The sequence below is a fragment of the Odontesthes bonariensis genome, chromosome 1 (genome assembly GCF_027942865.1).
Source record: "Odontesthes bonariensis isolate fOdoBon6 chromosome 1, fOdoBon6.hap1, whole genome shotgun sequence".
Taxonomy (NCBI): Eukaryota; Metazoa; Chordata; class Actinopteri; order Atheriniformes; family Atherinopsidae; genus Odontesthes; species Odontesthes bonariensis.
The window spans coordinates 48,321,371-48,346,555 of record NC_134506.1 but is presented as its reverse complement, the minus strand read 5'-3'; the positions used below and the strand labels follow the sequence as shown (position 1 = coordinate 48,346,555).

General features: G+C 50.5%; 1 protein-coding gene across 1 annotated transcript in view; it reads left to right on the top strand.

Moving 5' to 3' along the window:
• The first annotated feature begins 597 nt into the window (after positions 1-597).
• The window catches only part of LOC142397766 (tubulin polymerization-promoting protein family member 3-like), a 35,483-nt gene continuing 10,895 nt past the window's right edge, over positions 598-25,185 (top strand). The window contains exon 1 of the mRNA XM_075481869.1: positions 598-750. Coding sequence (XP_075337984.1) covers positions 602-750 — 149 coding nt within the window. The 5' untranslated portion in view covers positions 598-601. The remainder of the gene's footprint in view (positions 751-25,185) is intronic.

Here is a 25,185-nt window from a genome sequence, read left to right as displayed (position 1 = left end):
AAACTTTAAAATATACCATAAATATGTTTATGTATGCGGATTATACAGTGAATAATATGTCCGTGTAATTAATGTTGTGGTTTTGTTTTATATTTGTGTCATTTTCAGTTGATTACCTGGCGACCGGCATGGTCAACTGTATAGGTGCTAGTCAGTTTAGCATGTAAAGCATAAATGCTTATACAAAATAAACCAAAGAAAATACAGTGATCGGAGGTCTGAGCTTGAGTGTGACACTGTTTCATCAGTTCAGAACACCCTTTACGGTGGGAGTTATTAGGCTAAAGTAAACTGTCTTTGTTTCCTAAACTGTCTTCCCATGTGTCTCGGTACCTAACTTACTGCACTTACTCTAGCACTAGTTCTGCTCTTGGCTGTTTGGTTTTGGAAGGAAATGCACTTATGATTTCTTGTGACCTGAAGTTATTTTGCCTGCCGGTGTGGAACACACTGATTGTAAGTCGCTTTGGATAAAAGTCTCTGAGTCTCCTTGGCAGCAGAACTTTGTAACATTTACATGTCGACCCTTTTTAAATCTTTTCTCGTGTTTTTCCTTCAGTCTCGCAGCAGCTTGACCTCTGACCTCTCCTCCTGGGAGCTGATGGGCGTCTCCTGCCCCTCCCCTCCCTGGTGTTGGACAGGACGTCGTCATGGCGACAGGGTAAACAGCAGAAAACAAGCCGCTCAGAGCGGCGCTGAGGATCAGAGCAGCCGAGCAGAGACGGAGGCAGCAGCTGCGAGGACACACAGGTAGGACTGCAGACACTTCACCATGGCAACGCTCGGTCAGCTGTTTACTGACAAACAAACAAACAAACAAAGATCTGTGATGCTTTAGATCAGGCTGCCGGACTCTGGTTTATAGAAGCTGTTCTGTGTGGATCAGTGAGCAGGTTCACACCTGATCCTCTTCTCTGGTCAGTCTGTTCACACCTGATCCTCTTCTCTGGTCAGCCTGTTCACACCTGATCCTCTTCTCTGGTCAGCCTGTTCACACCTGATCCTCTTCTCTGGTCAGCCTGTTCACATCTGATCCTCTTCTCTGGTCAGCCTGTTCACACCTGATCCTCTTCTCTGGTTAGTCTGTTCACACCTGATCCTCTTCTCTGGTCTGTCAGTCTGTTCACACCTGATCCTCTTCTCTGGTCAGTCTGTTCACACCTGATCCTCTTCTCTGATCAGTCTGTTCACACCTGATCCTCTTCTCTGGTCTGTCAGTCTGTTCACACCTGATCCTCTTCTCTGGTCTGTCAGTCTGTTCACACCTGATCCTCTTCTCTGGTCTGTCAGTCTGTTCACACCTGATCCTCTTCTCTGGTCTGTCAGTCTGTTCACACCTGATCCTCTTCTCTGGTCAGTCTGTTCACACCTGATCCTCTTCTCTGGTCAGTCTGTTCACACCTGATCCTCTTCTCTGGTCTGTCAGCCTGTTCACACCTGATCCTCTTCTCTGGTCAGCCTGTTCACACCTGATCCTCTTCTCTGGTCTGTCAGCCTGTTCACACCTGATCCTCTTCTCTGGTCTGTCAGTCTGTTCACACCTGATCCTCTTCTCTGGTCAGTCTGTTCACACCTGATCCTCTTCTCTGGTCAGCCTGTTCACACCTGATCCTCTTCTCTGGTCGGTCAGCCTGTTCACACCTGATCCTCTTCTTTGGTCTGTCAGTCTGTTCACACCTGATCCTCTTCTTTGGTCTGTCAGTCTGTTCACACCTGATCCTCTTCTCTGGTCGGTCAGCCTGTTCACACCTGATCCTCTTCTCTGGTCTGTCAGTCTGTTCACACCTGATCCTCTTCTCTGGTCAGTCTGTTCACACCTGATCCTCTTCTCTGGTCTGTCAGTCTGTTCACACCTAATCCTCTTCTCTGGTCTGTCAGTCTGTTCACACCTGATCCTCTTCTCTGGTCAGCCTGTTCACACCTGATCCTCTTCTCTGGTTAGTCTGTTCACACCTGATCCTCTTCTCTGGTCTGTCAGTCTGTTCACACCTAATCCTCTTCTCTGGTCTGTCAGTCTGTTCACACCTGATCCTCTTCTCTGGTCAGCCTGTTCACACCTGATCCTCTTCTCTGGTCTGTCAGTCTGTTCACACCTAATCCTCTTCTCTGGTCTGTCAGTCTGTTCACACCTGATCCTCTTCTCTGGTCTGTCAGTCTGTTCACACCTAATCCTCTTCTCTGGTCTGTCAGTCTGTTCACACCTGATCCTCTTCTCTGGTCAGCCTGTTCACACCTGATCCTCTTCTCTGGTCTGTCAGTCTGTTCACACCTGATCCTCTTCTCTGGTCTGTCAGTCTGTTCACACCTAATCCTCTTCTCTGGTCTGTCAGTCTGTTCACACCTGATCCTCTTCTCTGGTCAGCCTGTTCACACCTGATCCTCTTCTCTGGTCAGCCTGTTCACACCTGATCCTCTTCTCTGGTCTGTCAGTCTGTTCACACCTAATCCTCTTCTCTGGTCTGTCAGTCTGTTCACACCTGATCCTCTTCTCTGGTCAGTCTGTTCACACCTGATCCTCTTCTCTGGTCTGTCAGTCTGTTCAAACCTAATCCTCTTCTCTGGTCTGTCAGTCTGTTCACACCTGATCCTCTTCTCTGGTCAGCCTGTTCACACCTGATCCTCTTCTCTGGTCTGTCAGTCTGTTCACACCTGATCCTCTGGTTAGTCTATTCACACCTGATCCTCTTCTCTGGTCTGTCAGTCTGTTCACACCTGATCCTCTTCTCTGGTCAGTCAGTCTGTTCACACCTGATCCTCTGGTTAGTCTGTTCACACCTGATCCTCTTCTCTGGTCAGTCAGCCTGTTCACACCTGATCCTCTTCTCTGGTCAGTCAGCCTGTTCACACCTGATCCTCTTCTCTGGTCTGTCAGCCTGTTCACACCTGATCCTCTTCTCTGGTCAGTCTGTTCACACCTGATCCTCTTCTCTGGTTAGTCTGTTCACACCTGATCCTCTTCTCTGGTCAGCCTGTTCACACCTGATCCTCTTCTCTGGTCTGTCAGCCTGTTCACACCTAATCCTCTTCTCTGGTCTGTCAGTTCACACCTGATCCACTTCTCTGGTCTGTCAGTCTGTTCACACCTGATCCTCTTCTCTGGTCTGTCAGCCTGTTCACACCTAATCCTCTTCTCTGGTCTGTCAGTCTGTTCACACCTGATCCTCTTCTCTGGTCTGTCAGTCTGTTCACACCTGATCCTCTTCTCTGGTCAGTCTGTTCACACCTGATCCTCTTCTCTGGTCAGTCTGTTCACACCTGATCCTCTTCTCTGGTCTGTCAGCCTGTTCACACCTGATCCTCTTCTCTGGTCTGTCAGCCTGTTCACACCTGATCCTCTTCTCTGGTCAGCCTGTTCACACCTGATCCTCTTTTCTGGTCTGTCAGTCTGTTCACACCTGATCCTCTTCTCTGGTCAGTCTGTTCACACCTGATCCTCTTCTCTGGTCAGCCTGTTCACACCTGATCCTCTTCTCTGGTCAGCCTGTTCACACCTGATCCACTTCTCTGGTCAGTCTGTTCACACCTGATCCTCTTCTCTGGTCTGTCAGCCTGTTCACACCTGATCCTCTTCTCTGGTTAGTCTGTTCACACCTGATCCTCTTCTCTGGTCTGTCAGCCTGTTCACACCTGATCCTCTTCTCTGGTCAGTCTGTTCACACCTGATCCTCTTCTCTGGTCTGTCAGCCTGTTCACACCTGATCCTCTTCTCTGCTCAGCCTGTTCACACCTGATCCTCTTCTCTGGTCTGTCAGTCTGTTCACACCTGATCCTCTTCTCTGGTCTGTCAGTCTGTTCACACCTGATCCTCTTCTCTGGTCTGTCAGTCTGTTCACACCTGATCCTCTTCTCTGGTCTGTCAGTCTGTTCACACCTGATCCACTTCTCTGGTCTGTCAGCCTGTTCACACCTGATTCTCTTCTCTGGTCTGTCAGCCTGTTCACACCTGATCCTCTTCTCTGGTCAGCCTGTTCACACCTGATCCTCTTCTCTGGTCAGCCTGTTCACACCTGATCCTCTTCTCTGGTCAGCCTGTTCACACCTGATCCTCTTCTCTGGTCAGCCTGTTCACACCTGATTCTCTTCTCTGGTCTGTCAGCCTGTTCACACCTGATCCTCTTCTCTGGTCAGCCTGTTCACACCTGATCCTCTTCTCTGGTCAGCCTGTTCACACCTGATTCTCTTCTCTGGTCTGTCAGCCTGTTCACACTTGATCCTCTTCTCTGGTCTGTCAGCCTGTTCACACCTGATCCTCTTCTCTGGTCAGCCTGTTCACACCTGATCCTCTTCTCTGGTCAGCCTGTTCACACCTGATCCTCTTCTCTGGTCTGTCAGTCTGTTCACACCTGATCCTCTTCTCTGGTCTGTCAGTCTGTTCACACCTGATCCTCCTCTCTGGTCAGCCTGTTCACACCTAATCCTCCTCTCTGGTCAGTCTGTTCACACCTGATCCTCTTCTCTGGTTAGTCTGTTCACACCTGATCCTCTTCTTTGGTCTGTTCACACCTGATTCTCTGGTTAGTCTATTCACACCTAATCCTCCTCTCTGGTCAGTCTGTTCACACCTGATCCTCTTCTCTGGTTAGTCTGTTCACACCTGATCCTCTTCTTTGGTCTGTTCACACCTGATCCTCTTCTCTGGTCTGTCAGCCTGTTCACACCTGATCCTCTTCTCTGGTCAGCCTGTTCACACCTGATCCACTTCTCTGGTCAGTCAGCCTGTTCACACCTGATTCTCTGGTTAGTCTATTCACACCTGATCCTCTTCTCTGGTCAGTCAGCCTGTTCACACCTGATTCTCTGGTTAGTCTATTCACACCTGATCCTCTTCTCTGGTCTGTCAGCCTGTTCACACCTGATCCTCTTCTCTGGTCAGCCTGTTCACACCTGATCCTCTTCTCTGGTCTGTCAGCCTGTTCAAACCTGATCCTCTTCTCTGGTCAGTCTGTTCACACCTGATCCTCTTCTCTGGTCTGTCAGTCTGTTCACACCTGATCCTCTTCTCTGGTCTGTCAGTCTGTTCACACCTGATCCTCTTCTCTGGTCTGTCAGCCTGTTCACACCTGATCCTCTTCTCTGGTCTGTCAGTCTGTTCACACCTGATCCTCTTCTCTGGTCAGTCAGCCTGTTCACACCTGATCCTCTGGTTAGTCTATTCACACCTGATCCTCTTCTCTGGTCAGCCTGTTCACACCTGATCCTCTTCTCTGGTCTGTCAGCCTGTTCACACCTGATCCTCTTCTCTGGTCAGTCTGTTCACACCTGATCCTCTTCTCTGGTCTGTCAGCCTGTTCACACCTGATCCTCTTCTCTGGTCAGCCTGTTCACACCTGATCCTCTTCTCTGGTCTGTCAGCCTGTTCACACCTGATCCTCTTCTCTGGTCTGTCAGCCTGTTCACACCTGATCCTCTTCTCTGGTCAGCCTGTTCACACCTGATCCTCTTCTCTGGTCAGCCTGTTCACACCTGATCCTCTTCTCTGGTCTGTCAGCCTGTTCACACCTGATCCTCTTCTCTGGTCTGTCAGCCTGTTCACACCTGATCCTCTTCTCTGGTCAGTCTGTTCACACCTGATCCTCTTCTCTGGTCTGTCAGCCTGTTCACACCTGATCCTCTTCTCTGGTCAGCCTGTTCACACCTGATCCTCTTCTCTGGTCTGTCAGTCTGTTCACACCTGATCCTCTTCTCTGGTCTGTCAGTCTGTTCACACCTGATCCTCTTCTCTGGTCTGTCAGTCTGTTCACACCTGATCCTCTTCTCTGGTCTGTCAGCCTGTTCACACCTGATCCTCTTCTCTGGTCTGTCAGTCTGTTCACACCTGATCCTCTTCTCTGGTCAGTCAGCCTGTTCACACCTGATCCTCTGGTTAGTCTATTCACACCTGATCCTCTTCTCTGGTCAGTCAGCCTGTTCACACCTGATCCTCTGGTTAGTCTATTCACACCTGATCCTCTTCTCTGGTCAGCCTGTTCACACCTGATCCTCTTCTCTGGTCTGTCAGCCTGTTCACACCTGATCCTCTTCTCTGGTCTGTCAGCCTGTTCACACCTGATCCTCTTCTCTGGTTAGTCTGTTCACACCTGATCCTCTTCTCTGGTCTGTCAGTCTGTTCACACCTGATCCTCTTCTCTGGTCAGTCTGTTCACACCTGATCCTCTTCTCTGGTCTGTCAGTCTGTTCACACCTGATCCTCTTCTCTGGTCTGTCAGCCTGTTCACACCTGATCCTCTTCTCTGGTCTGTCAGCCTGTTCACACCTGATCCTCTTCTCTGGTCAGCCTGTTCACACCTGATCCTCTTCTCTGGTCTGTCAGTCTGTTCACACCTGATCCTCTTCTCTGGTCAGTCTGTTCACACCTGATCCTCTTCTCTGGTTAGTCTGTTCACACCTGATCCTCTTCTCTGGTTAGTCTGTTCACACCTGATCCACTTCTCTGGTCTGTCAGCCTGTTCACACCTGATCCTCTTCTCTGGTTAGTCTGTTCACACCTGATCCTCTTCTCTGGTCAGCCTGTTCACACCTGATCCTCTTCTCTGGTCAGTCTGTTCACACCTGATCCTCTTCTCTGGTGTGTCAGCCTGTTCACACCTGATCCTCTTCTCTGGTCTGTCAGTCTGTTCACACCTGATCCTCTGGTTAGTCTGTTCACACCTGATCCTCTTTTCTGGTCTGTTCACACCTGATCCTCTTCTCTGGTCAGTCTGTTCACACCTGATCCTCTTCTCTGGTCAGTCTGTTCACACCTGATCCTCTTCTCTGGTGTGTCAGCCTGTTCACACCTGATCCTCTTCTCTGGTCTGTCAGTCTGTTCACACCTGATCCTCTGGTTAGTCTGTTCACACCTGATCCTCTTCTCTGGTCTGTCAGTCTGTTCACACCTGATCCTCTTCTCTGGTCTGTCAGTCTGTTCACACCTGATCCTCTTCTCTGGTCTGTCAGTCTGTTCACACCTGATCCTCTGGTTAGTCTGTTCACACCTGATCCTCTTTTCTGGTCTGTTCACACCTGATCCTCTTCTCTGGTCTGTCAGCCTGTTCACACCTGATCCTCTGGTTAGTCTGTTCACACCTGATCCTCTTCTCTGGTCAGTCTGTTCACACCTGATCCTCTTCTCTGGTCAGTCTGTTCACACCTGATCCTCTTTTCTGGTCTGTTCACACCTGATCCTCTTCTCTGGTCAGTCTGTTCACACCTGATCCTCTTCTCTGGTCAGCCTGTTCACACCTGATCCTCTTCTCTGGTCAGTCTGTTCACACCTGATCCTCTTTTCTGGTCTGTTCACACCTGATCCTCTTCTCTGGTCAGTCTGTTCACACCTGATCCTCTTCTCTGGTCTGTCAGTCTGTTCACACCTGATCCTCTTCTCTGGTCAGCCTGTTCACACCTGATCCTCTTCTCTGGTCTGTCAGTCTGTTCACACCTGATCCTCTTCTCTGGTCTGTCAGTCTGTTCACACCTGATCCTCTTCTCTGGTCTGTCAGTCTGTTCACACCTGATCCTCTTCTCTGGTCTGTCAGCCTGTTCACACCTGATCCTCTTCTCTGGTCTGTCAGCCTGTTCACACCTGATCCTCTTCTCTGGTCTGTCAGTCTGTTCACACCTGATCCTCTTCTCTGGTCTGTCAGCCTGTTCACACCTGATTCTCTTCTCTGGTCTGTCAGCCTGTTCACACCTGATCCTCTTCTCTGGTCTGTCAGCCTGTTCACACCTGATCCTCTTCTCTGGTCTGTCAGCCTGTTCACACCTGATTCTCTTCTCTGGTCTGTCAGCCTGTTCACACCTGATTCTCTTCTCTGGTCTGTCAGCCTGTTCACACCTGATCCTCTTCTCTGGTCTGTCAGCCTGTTCACACCTGATCCTCTTCTCTGGTCAGCCTGTTCACACCTGATCCTCTTCTCTGGTCAGCCTGTTCACACCTGATTCTCTTCTCTGGTCTGTGAGCCTGTTCACACCTGATCCTCTTCTCTGGTCAGCCTGTTCACACCTGATTCTCTTCTCTGGTCTGTGAGCCTGTTCACACCTGATCCTCTTCTCTGGTCAGCCTGTTCACACCTGATCCTCTTCTCTGGTCAGTCTGTTCACACCTGATCCTCCTCTCTGGTCAGTCTGTTCACACCTGATCCTCTTCTCTGGTTAGTCTGTTCACACCTGATCCTCTTCTTTGGTCTGTTCACACCTGATCCTCTTCTCTGGTCAGCCTGTTCACACCTGATCCTCTTCTCTGGTCTGTCAGTCTGTTCACACCTGATCCTCTTCTCTGGTCTGTCAGTCTGTTCACACCTGATCCTCCTCTCTGGTCAGTCTGTTCACACCTGATCCTCTTCTCTGGTTAGTCTGTTCACACCTGATCCTCTTCTTTGGTCTGTTCACACCTGATCCTCTTCTCTGGTCTGTCAGTCTGTTCACACCTGATCCTCTTCTCTGGTCAGTCTGTTCACACCTGATCCTCTTCTCTGGTCAGTCAGCCTGTTCACACCTGATCCTCTTCTCTGGTCAGTCAGCCTGTTCACACCTGATCCTCTTCTCTGGTCTGTCAGCCTGTTCACACCTGATCCTCTTCTCTGGTCAGCCTGTTCACACCTGATCCTCTTCTCTGGTCTGTCAGCCTGTTCACACCTGATCCTCTTCTCTGGTCAGTCTGTTCACACCTGATCCTCTTCTCTGGTCTGTCAGTCTGTTCACACCTGATCCTCTTCTCTGGTCTGTCAGCCTGTTCACACCTGATCCTCTTCTCTGGTCTGTCAGTCTGTTCACACCTGATCCTCTTCTCTGGTCTGTCAGTCTGTTCACACCTGATCCTCTTCTCTGGTCTGTCAGTCTGTTCACACCTGATCCTCTTCTCTGGTTAGTCTGTTCACACCTGATCCTCTTCTCTGGTCTGTCAGTCTGTTCACACCTGATCCTCTTCTCTGGTCTGTCAGCCTGTTCACACCTGATCCTCTTCTCTGGTCAGTCAGCCTGTTCACACCTGATCCTCTGGTTAGTCTATTCACACCTGATCCTCTTCTCTGGTCAGCCTGTTCACACCTGATCCTCTTCTCTGGTCTGTCAGCCTGTTCACACCTGATCCTCTTCTCTGGTCTGTCAGCCTGTTCACACCTGATCCTCTTCTCTGGTTAGTCTGTTCACACCTGATCCTCTTCTCTGGTCTGTCAGTCTGTTCACACCTGATCCTCTTCTCTGGTCAGTCTGTTCACACCTGATCCTCTTCTCTGGTCTGTCAGTCTGTTCACACCTGATCCTCTTCTCTGGTCTGTCAGCCTGTTCACACCTGATCCTCTTCTCTGGTCTGTCAGTCTGTTCACACCTGATCCTCTTCTCTGGTCTGTCAGCCTGTTCACACCTGATCCTCTTCTCTGGTCTGTCAGCCTGTTCACACCTGATCCTCTTCTCTGGTCTGTCAGTCTGTTCACACCTGATCCTCTTCTCTGGTCTGTCAGTCTGTTCACACCTGATCCTCTGGTTAGTCTGTTCACACCTGATCCTCTTCTCTGGTCAGCCTGTTCACACCTGATCCTCTTCTCTGGTCTGTCAGCCTGTTCACACCTGATCCTCTTCTCTGGTCAGTCTGTTCACACCTGATCCTCTTCTCTGGTCTGTCAGTCTGTTCACACCTGATCCTCTTCTCTGGTTAGTCTGTTCACACCTGATCCTCTTCTCTGGTCTGTCAGTCTGTTCACACCTGATCCTCTTCTCTGGTCTGTCAGTCTGTTCACACCTGATCCTCTGGTTAGTCTGTTCACACCCGATCCTCTTCTCTGGTCAGTCAGCCTGTTCACACCTGATCCTCTGGTTAGTCTATTCACACCTGATCCTCTTCTCTGGTCTGTCAGCCTGTTCACACCTGATCCTCTTCTCTGGTCTGTCAGCCTGTTCACACCTGATCCTCTTCTCTGGTCAGTCTGTTCACACCTGATCCTCTTCTCTGGTCTGTCAGTCTGTTCACACCTGATCCTCTTCTCTGGTCTGTCAGCCTGTTCACACCTGATCCTCTTCTCTGGTCAGTCTGTTCACACCTGATCCTCTTCTCTGGTCTGTCAGCCTGTTCACACCTGATCCTCTTCTCTGGTCAGCCTGTTCACACCTGATCCTCTTCTCTGGTCTGTCAGTCTGTTCACACCTGATCCTCTGGTTAGTCTGTTCACACCTGATCCTCTGGTTAGTCTGTTCACACCTGATCCTCTTCTCTGGTCTGTCAGTCTGTTCACACCTGATCCTCTGGTTAGTCTGTTCACACCTGATCCTCTTCTCTGGTCAGTCAGCCTGTTCACACCTGATCCTCTGGTTAGTCTATTCACACCTGATCCTCTTCTCTGGTCAGCCTGTTCACACCTGATCCTCTTCTCTGGTCTGTCAGTCTGTTCACACCTGATCCTCTTCTCTGGTCAGTCTGTTCACACCTGATCCTCTTCTCTGCTCAGCCTGTTCACACCTGATCCTCTTCTCTGGTCTGTCAGCCTGTTCACACCTGATCCTCTTCTCTGGTTAGTCTGTTCACACCTGATCCTCTTCTCTGGTCTGTCAGTCTGTTCACACCTGATCCTCTTCTCTGGTTAGTCTGTTCACACCTGATCCTCTTCTCTGGTTAGTCTGTTCACACCTGATCCTCTTCTCTGGTCTGTCAGTCTGTTCACACCTGATCCTCTTCTCTGGTCAGTCTGTTCACACCTGATCCTCTTCTCTGGTTAGTCTGTTCACACCTGATCCTCTTCTCTGGTCTGTCAGTCTGTTCACACCTGATCCTCTTCTCTGGTTAGTATGTTCACACCTGATCCTCTTCTCTGGTCAGTCTGTTCACACCTGATCCTCTTCTCTGGTCTGTCAGCCTGTTCACACCTGATCCTCTTCTCTGGTCTGTCAGTCTGTTCACACCTGATCCTCTGGTTAGTCTGTTCACACCTGATCCTCTGGTTAGCCTGTTCACACCTGATCCTCTGGTTAGTCTATTCACACCTGATCCTCTTCTCTGGTCAGCCTGTTCACACCTGATCCTCTTCTCTGGTCTGTCAGCCTGTTCACACCTGATCCTCTTCTCTGGTTAGTCTGTTCACACCTGATCCTCTTCTCTGGTCTGTCAGTCTGTTCACACCTGATCCTCTTCTCTGGTTAGTCTGTTCACACCTGATCCTCTTCTCTGGTCTGTCAGCCTGTTCACACCTGATCCTCTTCTCTGGTTAGTCTGTTCACACCTGATCCTCTTCTCTGGTCTGTCAGCCTGTTCACACCTGATCCTCTTCTCTGGTTAGTCTGTTCACACCTGATCCTCTTCTCTGGTCTGTCAGTCTATTCACACCTGATCCTCTTCTCTGGTCAGCCTGTTCACACCTGATCCTCTTCTCTGGTCTGTCAGTCTGTTCACACCTGATCCTCTTCTCTGGTCAGTCTGTTCACACCTGATCCACTTCTCTGGTCTGTCAGCCTGTTCACACCTGATCCTCTTCTCTGGTTAGTCTGTTCACACCTGATCCTCTTCTCTGGTCTGTCAGCCTGTTCACACCTGATCCTCTTCTCTGGTCAGTCTGTTCACACCTGATCCTCTTCTCTGGTCTGTCAGTCTGTTCACACCTGATCCTCTTCTCTGGTCTGTCAGTCTGTTCACACCTGATCCTCTGGTTAGTCTGTTCACACCTGATCCTCTTTTCTGGTCTGTTCACACCTGATCCTCTTTTCTGGTCTGTTCACACCTGATCCTCTTCTCTGGTCTGTCAGCCTGTTCACACCTGATCCTCTGGTTAGTCTGTTCACACCTGATCCTCTTCTCTGGTCAGTCTGTTCACACCTGATCCTCTTCTCTGGTCAGTCTGTTCACACCTGATCCTCTTTTCTGGTCTGTTCACACCTGATCCTCTTCTCTGGTCAGTCTGTTCACACCTGATCCTCTTCTCTGGTCAGCCTGTTCACACCTGATCCTCTTCTCTGGTCAGTCTGTTCACACCTGATCCTCTTCTCTGGTCTGTCAGTCTGTTCACACCTGATCCTCTTCTCTGGTCAGCCTGTTCACACCTGATCCTCTTCTCTGGTCTGTCAGTCTGTTCACACCTGATCCTCTTCTCTGGTCTGTCAGTCTGTTCACACCTGATCCTCTTCTCTGGTCTGTCAGCCTGTTCACACCTGATCCTCTTCTCTGGTCTGTCAGCCTGTTCACACCTGATCCTCTTCTCTGGTCTGTCAGTCTGTTCACACCTGATCCTCTTCTCTGGTCTGTCAGCCTGTTCACACCTGATTCTCTTCTCTGGTCTGTCAGCCTGTTCACACCTGATCCTCTTCTCTGGTCTGTCAGCCTGTTCACACCTGATCCTCTTCTCTGGTCAGCCTGTTCACACCTGATCCTCTTCTCTGGTCAGCCTGTTCACACCTGATTCTCTTCTCTGGTCTGTCAGCCTGTTCACACCTGATTCTCTTCTCTGGTCTGTCAGCCTGTTCACACCTGATCCTCTTCTCTGGTCAGCCTGTTCACACCTGATCCTCTTCTCTGGTCAGCCTGTTCACACCTGATTCTCTTCTCTGGTCTGTCAGCCTGTTCACACCTGATCCTCTTCTCTGGTCAGTCTGTTCACACCTGATCCTCTTCTCTGGTCAGCCTGTTCACACCTGATCCTCTTCTCTGGTCTGTCAGTCTGTTCACACCTGATCCTCCTCTCTGGTCAGTCTGTTCACACCTGATCCTCTTCTCTGGTTAGTCTGTTCACACCTGATCCTCTTCTTTGGTCTGTTCACACCTGATCCTCTTCTCTGGTCAGCCTGTTCACACCTGATCCTCTTCTCTGGTCTGTCAGTCTGTTCACACCTGATCCTCTTCTCTGGTCAGCCTGTTCACACCTGATCCTCTTCTCTGGTCTGTCAGTCTGTTCACACCTGATCCTCTGGTCTGTTCACACCTGATCCTCTTCTCTGGTCTGTCAGTCTGTTCACACCTGATCCTCTTCTCTGGTCAGTCAGCCTGTTCACACCTGATCCTCTTCTCTGGTCAGTCTGTTCACACCTGATCCTCTTCTCTGGTCTGTCAGCCTGTTCACACCTGATCCTCTTCTCTGGTCTGTCAGTCTGTTCACACCTGATCCTCTTCTCTGGTCAGTCAGTCTGTTCACACCTGATCCTCTTCTCTGGTCAGTCTGTTCACACCTGATCCTCTTCTCTGGTCAGTCTGTTCACACCTGATCCTCTTCTCTGGTCAGTCAGTCTGTTCACACCTGATCCTCTTCTCTGGTCAGTCAGTCTGTTCACACCTGATCCTCTTCTCTGGTCAGTCTGTTCACACCTGATCCTCTTCTCTGGTCAGTCAGTCTGTTCACACCTGATCCTCTTCTCTGGTCAGTCTGTTCACACCTGATCCTCTTCTCTGGTCAGTCAGTCTGTTCACACCTGATCCTCTTCTCTGGTCAGTCTGTTCACACCTGATCCTCTTCTCTGGTCTGTCAGTCTGTTCACACCTGATCCTCTTCTCTGGTCTGTCAGTCTGTTCACACCTGATCATCTTCTCTGGTCAGTCAGCCTGTTCACACCTGATCCTCTTCTCTGGTCTGTCAGCCTGTTCACACCTGATCCTCTTCTCTGGTCTGTCAGTCTGTTCACACCTGATCCTCTTCTCTGGTCAGTCAGCCTGTTCACACCTGATCCTCTTCTCTGGTCAGTCAGCCTGTTCACACCTGATCCTCTTCTCTGGTCAGTCAGCCTGTTCACACCTGATCCTCTTCTCTGGTCAGTCAGCCTGTTCACACCTGATTCTCTGGTTAGTCTATTCACACCTGATCCTCTTCTCTGGTCTGTCAGCCTGTTCACACCTGATCCTCTTCTCTGGTCTGTCAGCCTGTTCACACCTGATCCTCTTCTCTGGTCTGTCAGCCTGTTCACACCTGATCCTCTTCTCTGGTCAGTCTGTTCACACCTGATCCTCTTCTCTGGTCTGTCAGCCTGTTCACACCTGATCCTCTTCTCTGGTCAGTCTGTTCACACCTGATCCTCTTCTCTGGTCTGTCAGCCTGTTCACACCTGATCCTCTTCTCTGGTCTGTCAGCCTGTTCACACCTGATCCTCTTCTCTGGTCTGTCAGTCTGTTCACACCTGATCCTCTTCTCTGGTCTGTCAGCCTGTTCACACCTGATCCTCTTCTCTGGTCTGTCAGCCTGTTCACACCTGATCCTCTTCTCTGGTCTGTCAGTCTGTTCACACCTGATCCTCTGGTTAGTCTGTTCACACCTGATCCTCTTCTCTGGTCAGTCAGCCTGTTCACACCTGATCCTCTGGTTAGTCTATTCACACCTGATCCTCTTCTCTGGTCAGCCTGTTCACACCTGATCCACTTCTCTGGTCTGTCAGCCTGTTCACACCTGATCCTCTTCTCTGGTCAGTCAGCCTGTTCACACCTGATCCTCTTCTCTGGTCAGTCTGTTCACACCTGATCCTCTTCTCTGGTTAGTCTGTTCACACCTGATCCTCTTCTCTGGTCTGTCAGCCTTTTCACACCTGATCCTCTTCTCTGGTCAGTCTGTTCACACCTGATCCTCTTCTCTGGTCTGTCAGCCTGTTCACACATGATCCTCTTCTCTGGTCTGTCAGCCTGTTCACACCTGATCCTCTTCTCTGGTCAGCCTGTTCACACCTGATCCTCTTCTCTGGTCTGTCAGTCTGTTCACACCTGATCCTCTTCTCTGGTCTGTCAGCCTGTTCACACCTGATCCTCTTCTCTGGTCAGCCTGTTCACACCTGATCCTCTTCTCTGGTCAGCCTGTTCACACCTGATCCTCTTCTCTGGTCTGTCAGTCTGTTCACACCTGATCCTCTTCTCTGGTCAGTCTGTTCACACCTGATCCTCTTCTCTGGTTAGTCTGTTCACACCTGATCCACTTCTCTGGTCTGTCAGCCTGTTCACACCTGATCCTCTTCTCTGGTCTGTCAGTCTGTTCACACCTGATCCTCTTCTCTGGTCAGTCTGTTCACACCTGATCCTCTTCTCTGGTCAGCCTGTTCACACCTGATCCTCTTTTCTGGTCTGTTCACACCTGATCCTCTTCTCTGGTCTGTCAGCCTGTTCACACCTGATCCTCTTCTCTGGTCAGTCTGTTCACACCTGATCCTCTTCTCTGGTCAGCCTGTTCACACCTGATCCTCTTCTCTGGTCAGTCTGTTCACACCTGATCCTCTTCTCTGGTCAGTCTGTTCACACCTGATCCTCTTCTCTGGTCAGCCTGTTCACACTTGATCCTCTTCTCTTGTCAGTCTGTTCACACCTGATCCTCTTCTCTGGTCTGTCAGCCTGTTCACACCTGATCCTCTGGTTAGTCTGTTCACATCTGATCCTCTTCTCTGGTCAGTCTGTTCACACCTGATCCTCTTCTCTGGTCAGCCTGTTCACACCTGATCCTCTTCTCTGGTCAGTCAGTCTGTTCACACCTGATCCTCTTCTCTGGTCTGTCAGTCTGTTCACACCTGATCCTCTTCTCTGGTCTGTCAGTCTGTTCACACCTGATCCTCTTCTCTGGTCTGTCAGTCTGTTCACATCTGATCCTCTTCTCTGGTCAGTCTGTTCACACCTGATCCTCTTCTCTGGTCAGCCTGTTCACACCTGATCCTCTTCTCTGGTCTGTCAGTCTGTTCACACCTGATCCTCTTCTCTGGTCAGCCTGTTCACACCTGATCCTCTTCTCTGGTCTGTCAGTCTGTTCACACCTGATCCTCTTCTCTGGTCTGTCAGTCTGTTCACACCTGATCCTCTTCTCTGGTCTGTCAGCCTGTTCACACCTGATCCTCTTCTCTGGTCAGTCTGTTCACACCTGATCCTCTTCTCTGGTCTGTCAGTCTTTTCACACCTGATCCTCTTGTCTGGTCAGTCTTTTCACACCTGATCCTCTTGTCTGGTCAGTCTGTTCACACCTGATCCTCTTCTCTGGTCAGCCTGTTCACACCTGATCCTCTTCTCTGGTCTGTCAGCCTGTTCACACCTGATCCTCTTCTCTGGTTAGCCTGTTCACACCTGATCCTCTTCTCTGTCAGTCTGTTCACACCTGATCCTTTTCTCTGGTCTGTCAGTCTGTTCACACCTGATCCTCTTCTCTGGTCAGCCTGTTCACACCTGATCCTCTTCTCTGGTCAGCCTGTTCACACCTGATCCTCTTCTCTGGTCAGTCAGCCTGTTCACACCTGATCCTCTTCTCTGGTCAGTCAGCCTGTTCACACCTGATCCTCTTCTCTGGTCAGTCAGCCTGTTCACACCTGATCCTCTTCTCTGGTCAGTCTGTTCACACCTGATCCTCTTCTCTGGTCAGCCTGTTCACACCTGATCCTCTTCTCTGGTCAGTCAGCCTGTTCACACCTGATCCTCTTCTCTGGTCAGTCAGCCTGTTCACACCTGATCCTCTTCTCTGGTCAGTCTGTTCACACCTGATCCTCTTCTCTGGTCTGTCAGCCTGTTCACACCTGATCCTCTTCTCTGGTCAGCCTGTTCACACCTGATCCTCTTCTCTGGTTAGTCTGTTCACACCTGATCCTCTTCTCTGGTCAGCCTGTTCACACCTGATCCTCTTCTCTGGTCTGTCAGCCTGTTCACACCTGATCCTCTTCTCTGGTCTGTCAGTCTGTTCACACCTGATCCTCTTCTCTGGTCAGTCTGTTCACACCTGATCCTCTTCTCTGGTCTGTCAGCCTGTTCACACCTGATCCTCTTCTCTGGTCAGTCTGTTCACACCTGATCCTCTTCTCTGGTCTGTCAGCCTGTTCACACCTGATCCTCTGGTTAGTCTGTTCACATCTGATCCTCTTCTCTGGTCAGTCTGTTCACACCTGATCCTCTTCTCTGGTCAGTCTGTTCACACCTGATCCTCTTCTCTGGTCAGCCTGTTCACACCTGATCCTCTTCTCTGGTCAGCCTGTTCACACCTGATCCTCTTCTCTGGTCTGTCAGTCTGTTCACACCTGATCCTCTTCTCTGGTCTGTCAGTCTGTTCACACCTGATCCTCTTCTCTGGTCTGTCAGCCTGTTCACACCTGATCCTCTTCTCTGGTCAGTCTGTTCACACCTGATCCTCTTCTCTGGTCTGTCAGTCTTTTCACACCTGATCCTCTTGTCTGGTCAGTCTTTTCACACCTGATCCTCTTCTCTGGTCTGTCAGTCTGTTCACACCTGATCCTCTTCTCTGGTCTGTCAGCCTGTTCACACCTGATCCTCTTCTCTGGTCAGCCTGTTCACACCTGATCCTCTTCTCTGGTCAGTCAGCCTGTTCACACCTGATCCTCTTCTCTGGTCAGCCTGTTCACACCTGATCCTCTTCTCTGGTCAGCCTGTTCACACCTGATCCTCTTCTCTGGTCAGTCAGCCTGTTCACACCTGATCCTCTTCTCTGGTCAGCCTGTTCACACCTGATCCTCTTCTCTGGTCAGCCTGTTCACACCTGATCCTCTTCTCTGGTCAGTCAGCCTGTTCACACCTGATCCTCTTCTCTGGTCAGCCTGTTCACACCTGATCCTCTTCTCTGGTTAGTCTGTTCACACCTGATCCTCTTCTCTGGTCAGCCTGTTCACACCTGATCCTCTTCTCTGGTCAGCCTGTTCACACCTGATCCTCTTCTCTGGTCTGTCAGCCTGTTCACACCTGATCCTCTTCTCTGGTCTGTCAGTCTGTTCACACCTAATCCTCTTCTCTGGTCTGTTCACACCTGATCCTCTTCTCTGGTCTGTCAGCCTGTTCACACCTGATCCACTTCTCTGGTCAGTCAGCCTGTTCACACCTGATCCACTTCTCTGGTCTGTCAGCCTGTTCACACCTGATCCTCTTCTCTGGTCTGTCAGTCTGTTCACACCTGATCCTCTTCTCTGGTCAGTCTGTTCACACCTGATCCTCTTCTCTGGTCTGTCAGCCTGTTCACACCTGATCCTCTTCTCTGGTCTGTCAGCCTGTTCACACCTGATCCTCTTCTCTGGTCAGTCTGTTCACACCTGATCCTCTTCTCTGGTCAGTCTGTTCACACCTGATCCTCTTCTCTGGTCAGCCTGTTCACACCTGATCCTCTTCTCTGGTCTGTCAGTCTGTTCACACCTGATCCACTTCTCTGGTCTGTCAGTCTGTTCACACCTGATCCACTTCTCTGGTCTGTCAGCCTGTTCACACCTGATCCTCTTCTCTGGTCTGTCAGTCTGTTCACACCTGATCCTCTTCTCTGGTCTGTCAGCCTGTTCACACCTGATCCTCTTCTCTGGTCTGTCAGTCTGTTCACACCTGATCCACTTCTCTGGTCTGTCAGCCTGTTCACACCTGATTCTCTTCTCTGGTCTGTCAGTCTGTTCACACCTGATCCACTTCTCTGGTCTGTCAGCCTGTTCACACCTGATCCTCTTCTCTGGTCTGTCAGTCTGTTCACACCTGATCCTCTTCTCTGGTCAGTCTGTTCACACCTGATCCTCTTCTCTGCTCAGCCTGTTCACACCTGATCCTCTTCTCTGGTCTGTCAGCCTGTTCACACCTGATCCTCTTCTCTGGTCTGTCAGCCTGTTCACACCTGATCCTCTGGTTAGTCTGTTCACACCTGATCCTCTTCTCTGGTCAGCCTGTTCACACCTGATCCTCTTCTCTGGTCTGTCAGTCTGTTCACACCTGATCCTCTTCTCTGGTTAGTCTGTTCACACCTGATCCTCTGGTCTGTCAGTCTGTTCACACCTGATCCTCTTCTCTGGTCTGTCAGTCTGTTCACACCTGATCCTCTTCTCTGGTTAGTCTGTTCACACCTGATCCTCTTCTCTGGTCTGTCAGTCTGTTCACACCTGATCCTCTTCTCTGGTCTGTCAGTCTGTTCACACCTGATCCTCTTCTCTGGTTAGTCTGTTCACACCTGATCCTCTTCTCTGGTCTGTCAGTCTGTTCACACCTGATCCTCTTCTCTGGTCTGTCAGTCTGTTCACACCTGATCCTCTTCTCTGGTCTGTCAGTCTGTTCACACCTGATCCTCTTCTCTGGTTAGTCTGTTCACACCTGATCCTCTTCTCTGGTCTGTCAGTCTGTTCACACCTGATCCTCTTCTCTGGTCAGTCTGTTCACACCTGATCCTCTTCTCTGGTCAGCCTGTTCACACCTGATCCTCTTCTCTGGTCAGTCTGTTCACACCTGATCCTCTTCTCTGGTCTGTCAGTCTGTTCACACCTGATCCTCTTCTCTGGTCAGCCTGTTCACACCTGATCCTCTTCTCTGGTCTGTCAGTCTGTTCACACCTGATCCTCTTCTCTGGTCTGTCAGTCTGTTCACACCTGATCCTCTTCTCTGGTCTGTCAGCCTGTTCACACCTGATCCTCTTCTCTGGTCAGTCTGTTCACACCTGATCCTCTTCTCTGGTCTGTCAGTCTTTTCACACCTGATCCTCTTGTCTGGTCAGTCTTTTCACACCTGATCCTCTTGTCTGGTCAGTCTGTTCACACCTGATCCTCTTCTCTGGTCAGCCTGTTCACACCTGATCCTCTTCTCTGGTCTGTCAGCCTGTTCACACCTGATCCTCTTCTCTGGTTAGCCTGTTCACACCTGATCCTCTTCTCTGTCAGTCTGTTCACACCTGATCCTTTTCTCTGGTCTGTCAGTCTGTTCACACCTGATCCTCTTCTCTGGTCAGCCTGTTCACACCTGATCCTCTTCTCTGGTCAGCCTGTTCACACCTGATCCTCTTCTCTGGTCAGCCTGTTCACACCTGATCCTCTTCTCTGGTCAGTCAGCCTGTTCACACCTGATCCTCTTCTCTGGTCAGTCAGCCTGTTCACACCTGATCCTCTTCTCTGGTCAGTCAGCCTGTTCACACCTGATCCTCTTCTCTGGTCAGTCTGTTCACACCTGATCCTCTTCTCTGGTCAGCCTGTTCACACCTGATCCTCTTCTCTGGTCAGTCAGCCTGTTCACACCTGATCCTCTTCTCTGGTCAGTCAGCCTGTTCACACCTGATCCTCTTCTCTGGTCAGTCTGTTCACACCTGATCCTCTTCTCTGGTCTGTCAGCCTGTTCACACCTGATCCTCTTCTCTGGTCAGCCTGTTCACACCTGATCCTCTTCTCTGGTTAGTCTGTTCACACCTGATCCTCTTCTCTGGTCAGCCTGTTCACACCTGATCCTCTTCTCTGGTCAGTCAGCCTGTTCACACCTGATCCTCTTCTCTGGTCAGTCAGCCTGTTCACACCTGATCCTCTTCTCTGGTCAGTCAGCCTGTTCACACCTGATCCTCTTCTCTGGTCAGTCAGCCTGTTCACACCTGATTCTCTGGTTAGTCTATTCACACCTGATCCTCTTCTCTGGTCTGTCAGCCTGTTCACACCTGATCCTCTTCTCTGGTCTGTCAGCCTGTTCACACCTGATCCTCTTCTCTGGTCAGTCTGTTCACACCTGATCCTCTTCTCTGGTCTGTCAGCCTGTTCACACCTGATCCTCTTCTCTGGTCAGTCTGTTCACACCTGATCCTCTTCTCTGGTCTGTCAGCCTGTTCACACCTGATCCTCTTCTCTGGTCTGTCAGCCTGTTCACACCTGATCCTCTTCTCTGGTCTGTCAGTCTGTTCACACCTGATCCTCTTCTCTGGTCTGTCAGCCTGTTCACACCTGATCCTCTTCTCTGGTCTGTCAGTCTGTTCACACCTGATCCTCTTCTCTGGTCTGTCAGCCTGTTCACACCTGATCCTCTTCTCTGGTCTGTCAGTCTGTTCACACCTGATCCTCTGGTTAGTCTGTTCACACCTGATCCTCTTCTCTGGTCAGTCAGCCTGTTCACACCTGATCCTCTGGTTAGTCTATTCACACCTGATCCTCTTCTCTGGTCAGCCTGTTCACACCTGATCCACTTCTCTGGTCTGTCAGCCTGTTCACACCTGATCCTCTTCTCTGGTCAGTCAGCCTGTTCACACCTGATCCTCTTCTCTGGTCAGTCTGTTCACACCTGATCCTCTTCTCTGGTCTGTCAGCCTGTTCACACCTGATCCTCTTCTCTGGTCAGCCTGTTCACACCTGATCCTCTTCTCTGGTTAGTCTGTTCACACCTGATCCTCTTCTCTGGTCTGTCAGCCTTTTCACACCTGATCCTCTTCTCTGGTCAGTCTGTTCACACCTGATCCTCTTCTCTGGTCTGTCAGCCTGTTCACACATGATCCTCTTCTCTGGTCTGTCAGCCTGTTCACACCTGATCCTCTTCTCTGGTCTGTCAGTCTGTTCACACCTGATCCTCTTCTCTGGTCTGTCAGCCTGTTCACACCTGATCCTCTTCTCTGGTCAGCCTGTTCACACCTGATCCTCTTCTCTGGTCAGCCTGTTCACACCTGATCCTCTTCTCTGGTCTGTCAGTCTGTTCACACCTGATCCTCTTCTCTGGTCAGTCTGTTCACACCTGATCCTCTTCTCTGGTCAGCCTGTTCACACCTGATCCTCTTTTCTGGTCTGTTCACACCTGATCCTCTTCTCTGGTCTGTCAGCCTGTTCACACCTGATCCTCTTCTCTGGTCAGTCTGTTCACACCTGATCCTCTTCTCTGGTCAGCCTGTTCACACCTGATCCTCTTCTCTGGTCAGTCTGTTCACACCTGATCCTCTTCTCTGGTCAGTCTGTTCACACCTGATCCTCTTCTCTGGTCAGCCTGTTCACACTTGATCCTCTTCTCTTGTCAGTCTGTTCACACCTGATCCTCTTCTCTGGTCTGTCAGCCTGTTCACACCTGATCCTCTGGTTAGTCTGTTCACATCTGATCCTCTTCTCTGGTCAGTCTGTTCACACCTGATCCTCTTCTCTGGTCAGCCTGTTCACACCTGATCCTCTTCTCTGGTCAGTCAGTCTGTTCACACCTGATCCTCTTCTCTGGTCTGTCAGTCTGTTCACACCTGATCCTCTTCTCTGGTCTGTCAGTCTGTTCACACCTGATCCTCTTCTCTGGTCTGTCAGTCTGTTCACATCTGATCCTCTTCTCTGGTCAGTCTGTTCACACCTGATCCTCTTCTCTGGTCAGCCTGTTCACACCTGATCCTCTTCTCTGGTCTGTCAGTCTGTTCACACCTGATCCTCTTCTCTGGTCTGTCAGTCTGTTCACACCTGATCCTCTTCTCTGGTTAGTCTGTTCACACCTGATCCTCTTCTCTGGTCTGTCAGTCTGTTCACACCTGATCCTCTTCTCTGGTCTGTCAGTCTGTTCACACCTGATCCTCTTCTCTGGTTAGTCTGTTCACACCTGATCCTCTTCTCTGGTCTGTCAGTCTGTTCACACCTGATCCTCTTCTCTGGTCTGTCAGTCTGTTCACACCTGATCCTCTTCTCTGGTCTGTCAGTCTGTTCACACCTGATCCTCTTCTCTGGTTAGTCTGTTCACACCTGATCCTCTTCTCTGGTCTGTCAGTCTGTTCACACCTGATCCTCTTCTCTGGTCAGTCTGTTCACACCTGATCCTCTTCTCTGGTCAGCCTGTTCACACCTGATCCTCTTCTCTGGTCAGTCTGTTCACACCTGATCCTCTTCTCTGGTCTGTCAGTCTGTTCACACCTGATCCTCTTCTCTGGTCAGCCTGTTCACACCTGATCCTCTTCTCTGGTCTGTCAGTCTGTTCACACCTGATCCTCTTCTCTGGTCTGTCAGTCTGTTCACACCTGATCCTCTTCTCTGGTCTGTCAGCCTGTTCACACCTGATCCTCTTCTCTGGTCAGTCTGTTCACACCTGATCCTCTTCTCTGGTCTGTCAGTCTTTTCACACCTGATCCTCTTGTCTGGTCAGTCTTTTCACACCTGATCCTCTTGTCTGGTCAGTCTGTTCACACCTGATCCTCTTCTCTGGTCAGCCTGTTCACACCTGATCCTCTTCTCTGGTCTGTCAGCCTGTTCACACCTGATCCTCTTCTCTGGTTAGCCTGTTCACACCTGATCCTCTTCTCTGTCAGTCTGTTCACACCTGATCCTTTTCTCTGGTCTGTCAGTCTGTTCACACCTGATCCTCTTCTCTGGTCAGCCTGTTCACACCTGATCCTCTTCTCTGGTCAGCCTGTTCACACCTGATCCTCTTCTCTGGTCAGTCAGCCTGTTCACACCTGATCCTCTTCTCTGGTCAGTCAGCCTGTTCACACCTGATCCTCTTCTCTGGTCAGTCTGTTCACACCTGATCCTCTTCTCTGGTCAGCCTGTTCACACCTGATCCTCTTCTCTGGTCAGTCAGCCTGTTCACACCTGATCCTCTTCTCTGGTCAGTCAGCCTGTTCACACCTGATCCTCTTCTCTGGTCAGTCTGTTCACACCTGATCCTCTTCTCTGGTCTGTCAGCCTGTTCACACCTGATCCTCTTCTCTGGTCAGCCTGTTCACACCTGATCCTCTTCTCTGGTTAGTCTGTTCACACCTGATCCTCTTCTCTGGTCAGCCTGTTCACACCTGATCCTCTTCTCTGGTCTGTCAGCCTGTTCACACCTGATCCTCTTCTCTGGTCTGTCAGTCTGTTCACACCTGATCCTCTTCTCTGGTCAGCCTGTTCACACCTGATCCTCTTCTCTGGTCTGTCAGCCTGTTCACACCTGATCCTCTTCTCTGGTCAGTCTGTTCACACCTGATCCTCTTCTCTGGTCAGTCTGTTCACACCTGATCCTCTTCTCTGGTCTGTCAGCCTGTTCACACCTGATCCTCTTCTCTGGTCAGCCTGTTCACACCTGATCCTCTTCTCTGGTCAGTCAGTCTGTTCACATCTGATCCTCTTCTCTGGTCAGTCTGTTCACACCTGATCCTCTTCTCTGGTCAGTCTGTTCACACCTGATCCTCTTCTCTGGTCAGTCAGTCTGTTCACATCTGATCCTCTTCTCTGGTCAGTCTGTTCACACCTGATCCTCTTCTCTGGTCAGTCTGTTCACACCTGATCCTCTTCTCTGGTCAGCCTGTTCACACCTGATCCTCTTCTCTGGTCAGCCTGTTCACACCTGATCCTCTTCTCTGGTCTGTCAGTCTGTTCACACCTGATCCTCTTCTCTGGTCTGTCAGTCTGTTCACACCTGATCCTCTTCTCTGGTCAGTCTGTTCACACCTGATCCTCTTCTCTGGTCAGCCTGTTCACACCTGATCCTCTTCTCTGGTCAGTCTGTTCACACCTGATCCTCTTCTCTGGTCTGTCAGTCTTTTCACACCTGATCCTCTTGTCTGGTCAGTCTTTTCACACCTGATCCTCTTCTCTGGTCTGTCAGTCTGTTCACACCTGATCCTCTTCTCTGGTCTGTCAGCCTGTTCACACCTGATCCTCTTCTCTGGTCAGCCTGTTCACACCTGATCCTCTTCTCTGGTCAGTCAGCCTGTTCACACCTGATCCTCTTCTCTGGTCAGCCTGTTCACACCTGATCCTCTTCTCTGGTCAGCCTGTTCACACCTGATCCTCTTCTCTGGTCAGCCTGTTCACACCTGATCCTCTTCTCTGGTCAGTCAGCCTGTTCACACCTGATCCTCTTCTCTGGTCAGCCTGTTCACACCTGATCCTCTTCTCTGGTTAGTCTGTTCACACCTGATCCTCTTCTCTGGTCAGCCTGTTCACACCTGATCCTCTTCTCTGGTCTGTCAGCCTGTTCACACCTGATCCTCTTCTCTGGTCTGTCAGTCTGTTCACACCTAATCCTCTTCTCTGGTCTGTTCACACCTGATCCTCTTCTCTGGTCTGTCAGCCTGTTCACACCTGATCCACTTCTCTGGTCAGTCAGCCTGTTCACACCTGATCCACTTCTCTGGTCTGTCAGTCTGTTCACACCTGATCCTCTTCTCTGGTCTGTCAGTCTGTTCACACCTGATCCTCTTCTCTGGTCAGTCTGTTCACACCTGATCCTCTTCTCTGGTCTGTCAGCCTGTTCACACCTGATCCTCTTCTCTGGTCTGTCAGCCTGTTCACACCTGATCCTCTTCTCTGGTCAGTCTGTTCACACCTGATCCTCTTCTCTGGTCAGCCTGTTCACACCTGATCCTCTTCTCTGGTCAGCCTGTTCACACCTGATCCTCTTCTCTGGTCAGTCTGTTCACACCTGATCCACTTCTCTGGTCTGTCAGTCTGTTCACACCTGATCCACTTCTCTGGTCTGTCAGCCTGTTCACACCTGATCCTCTTCTCTGGTCTGTCAGTCTGTTCACACCTGATCCTCTTCTCTGGTCTGTCAGCCTGTTCACACCTGATCCTCTTCTCTGGTCTGTCAGTCTGTTCACACCTGATCCACTTCTCTGGTCTGTCAGCCTGTTCACACCTGATTCT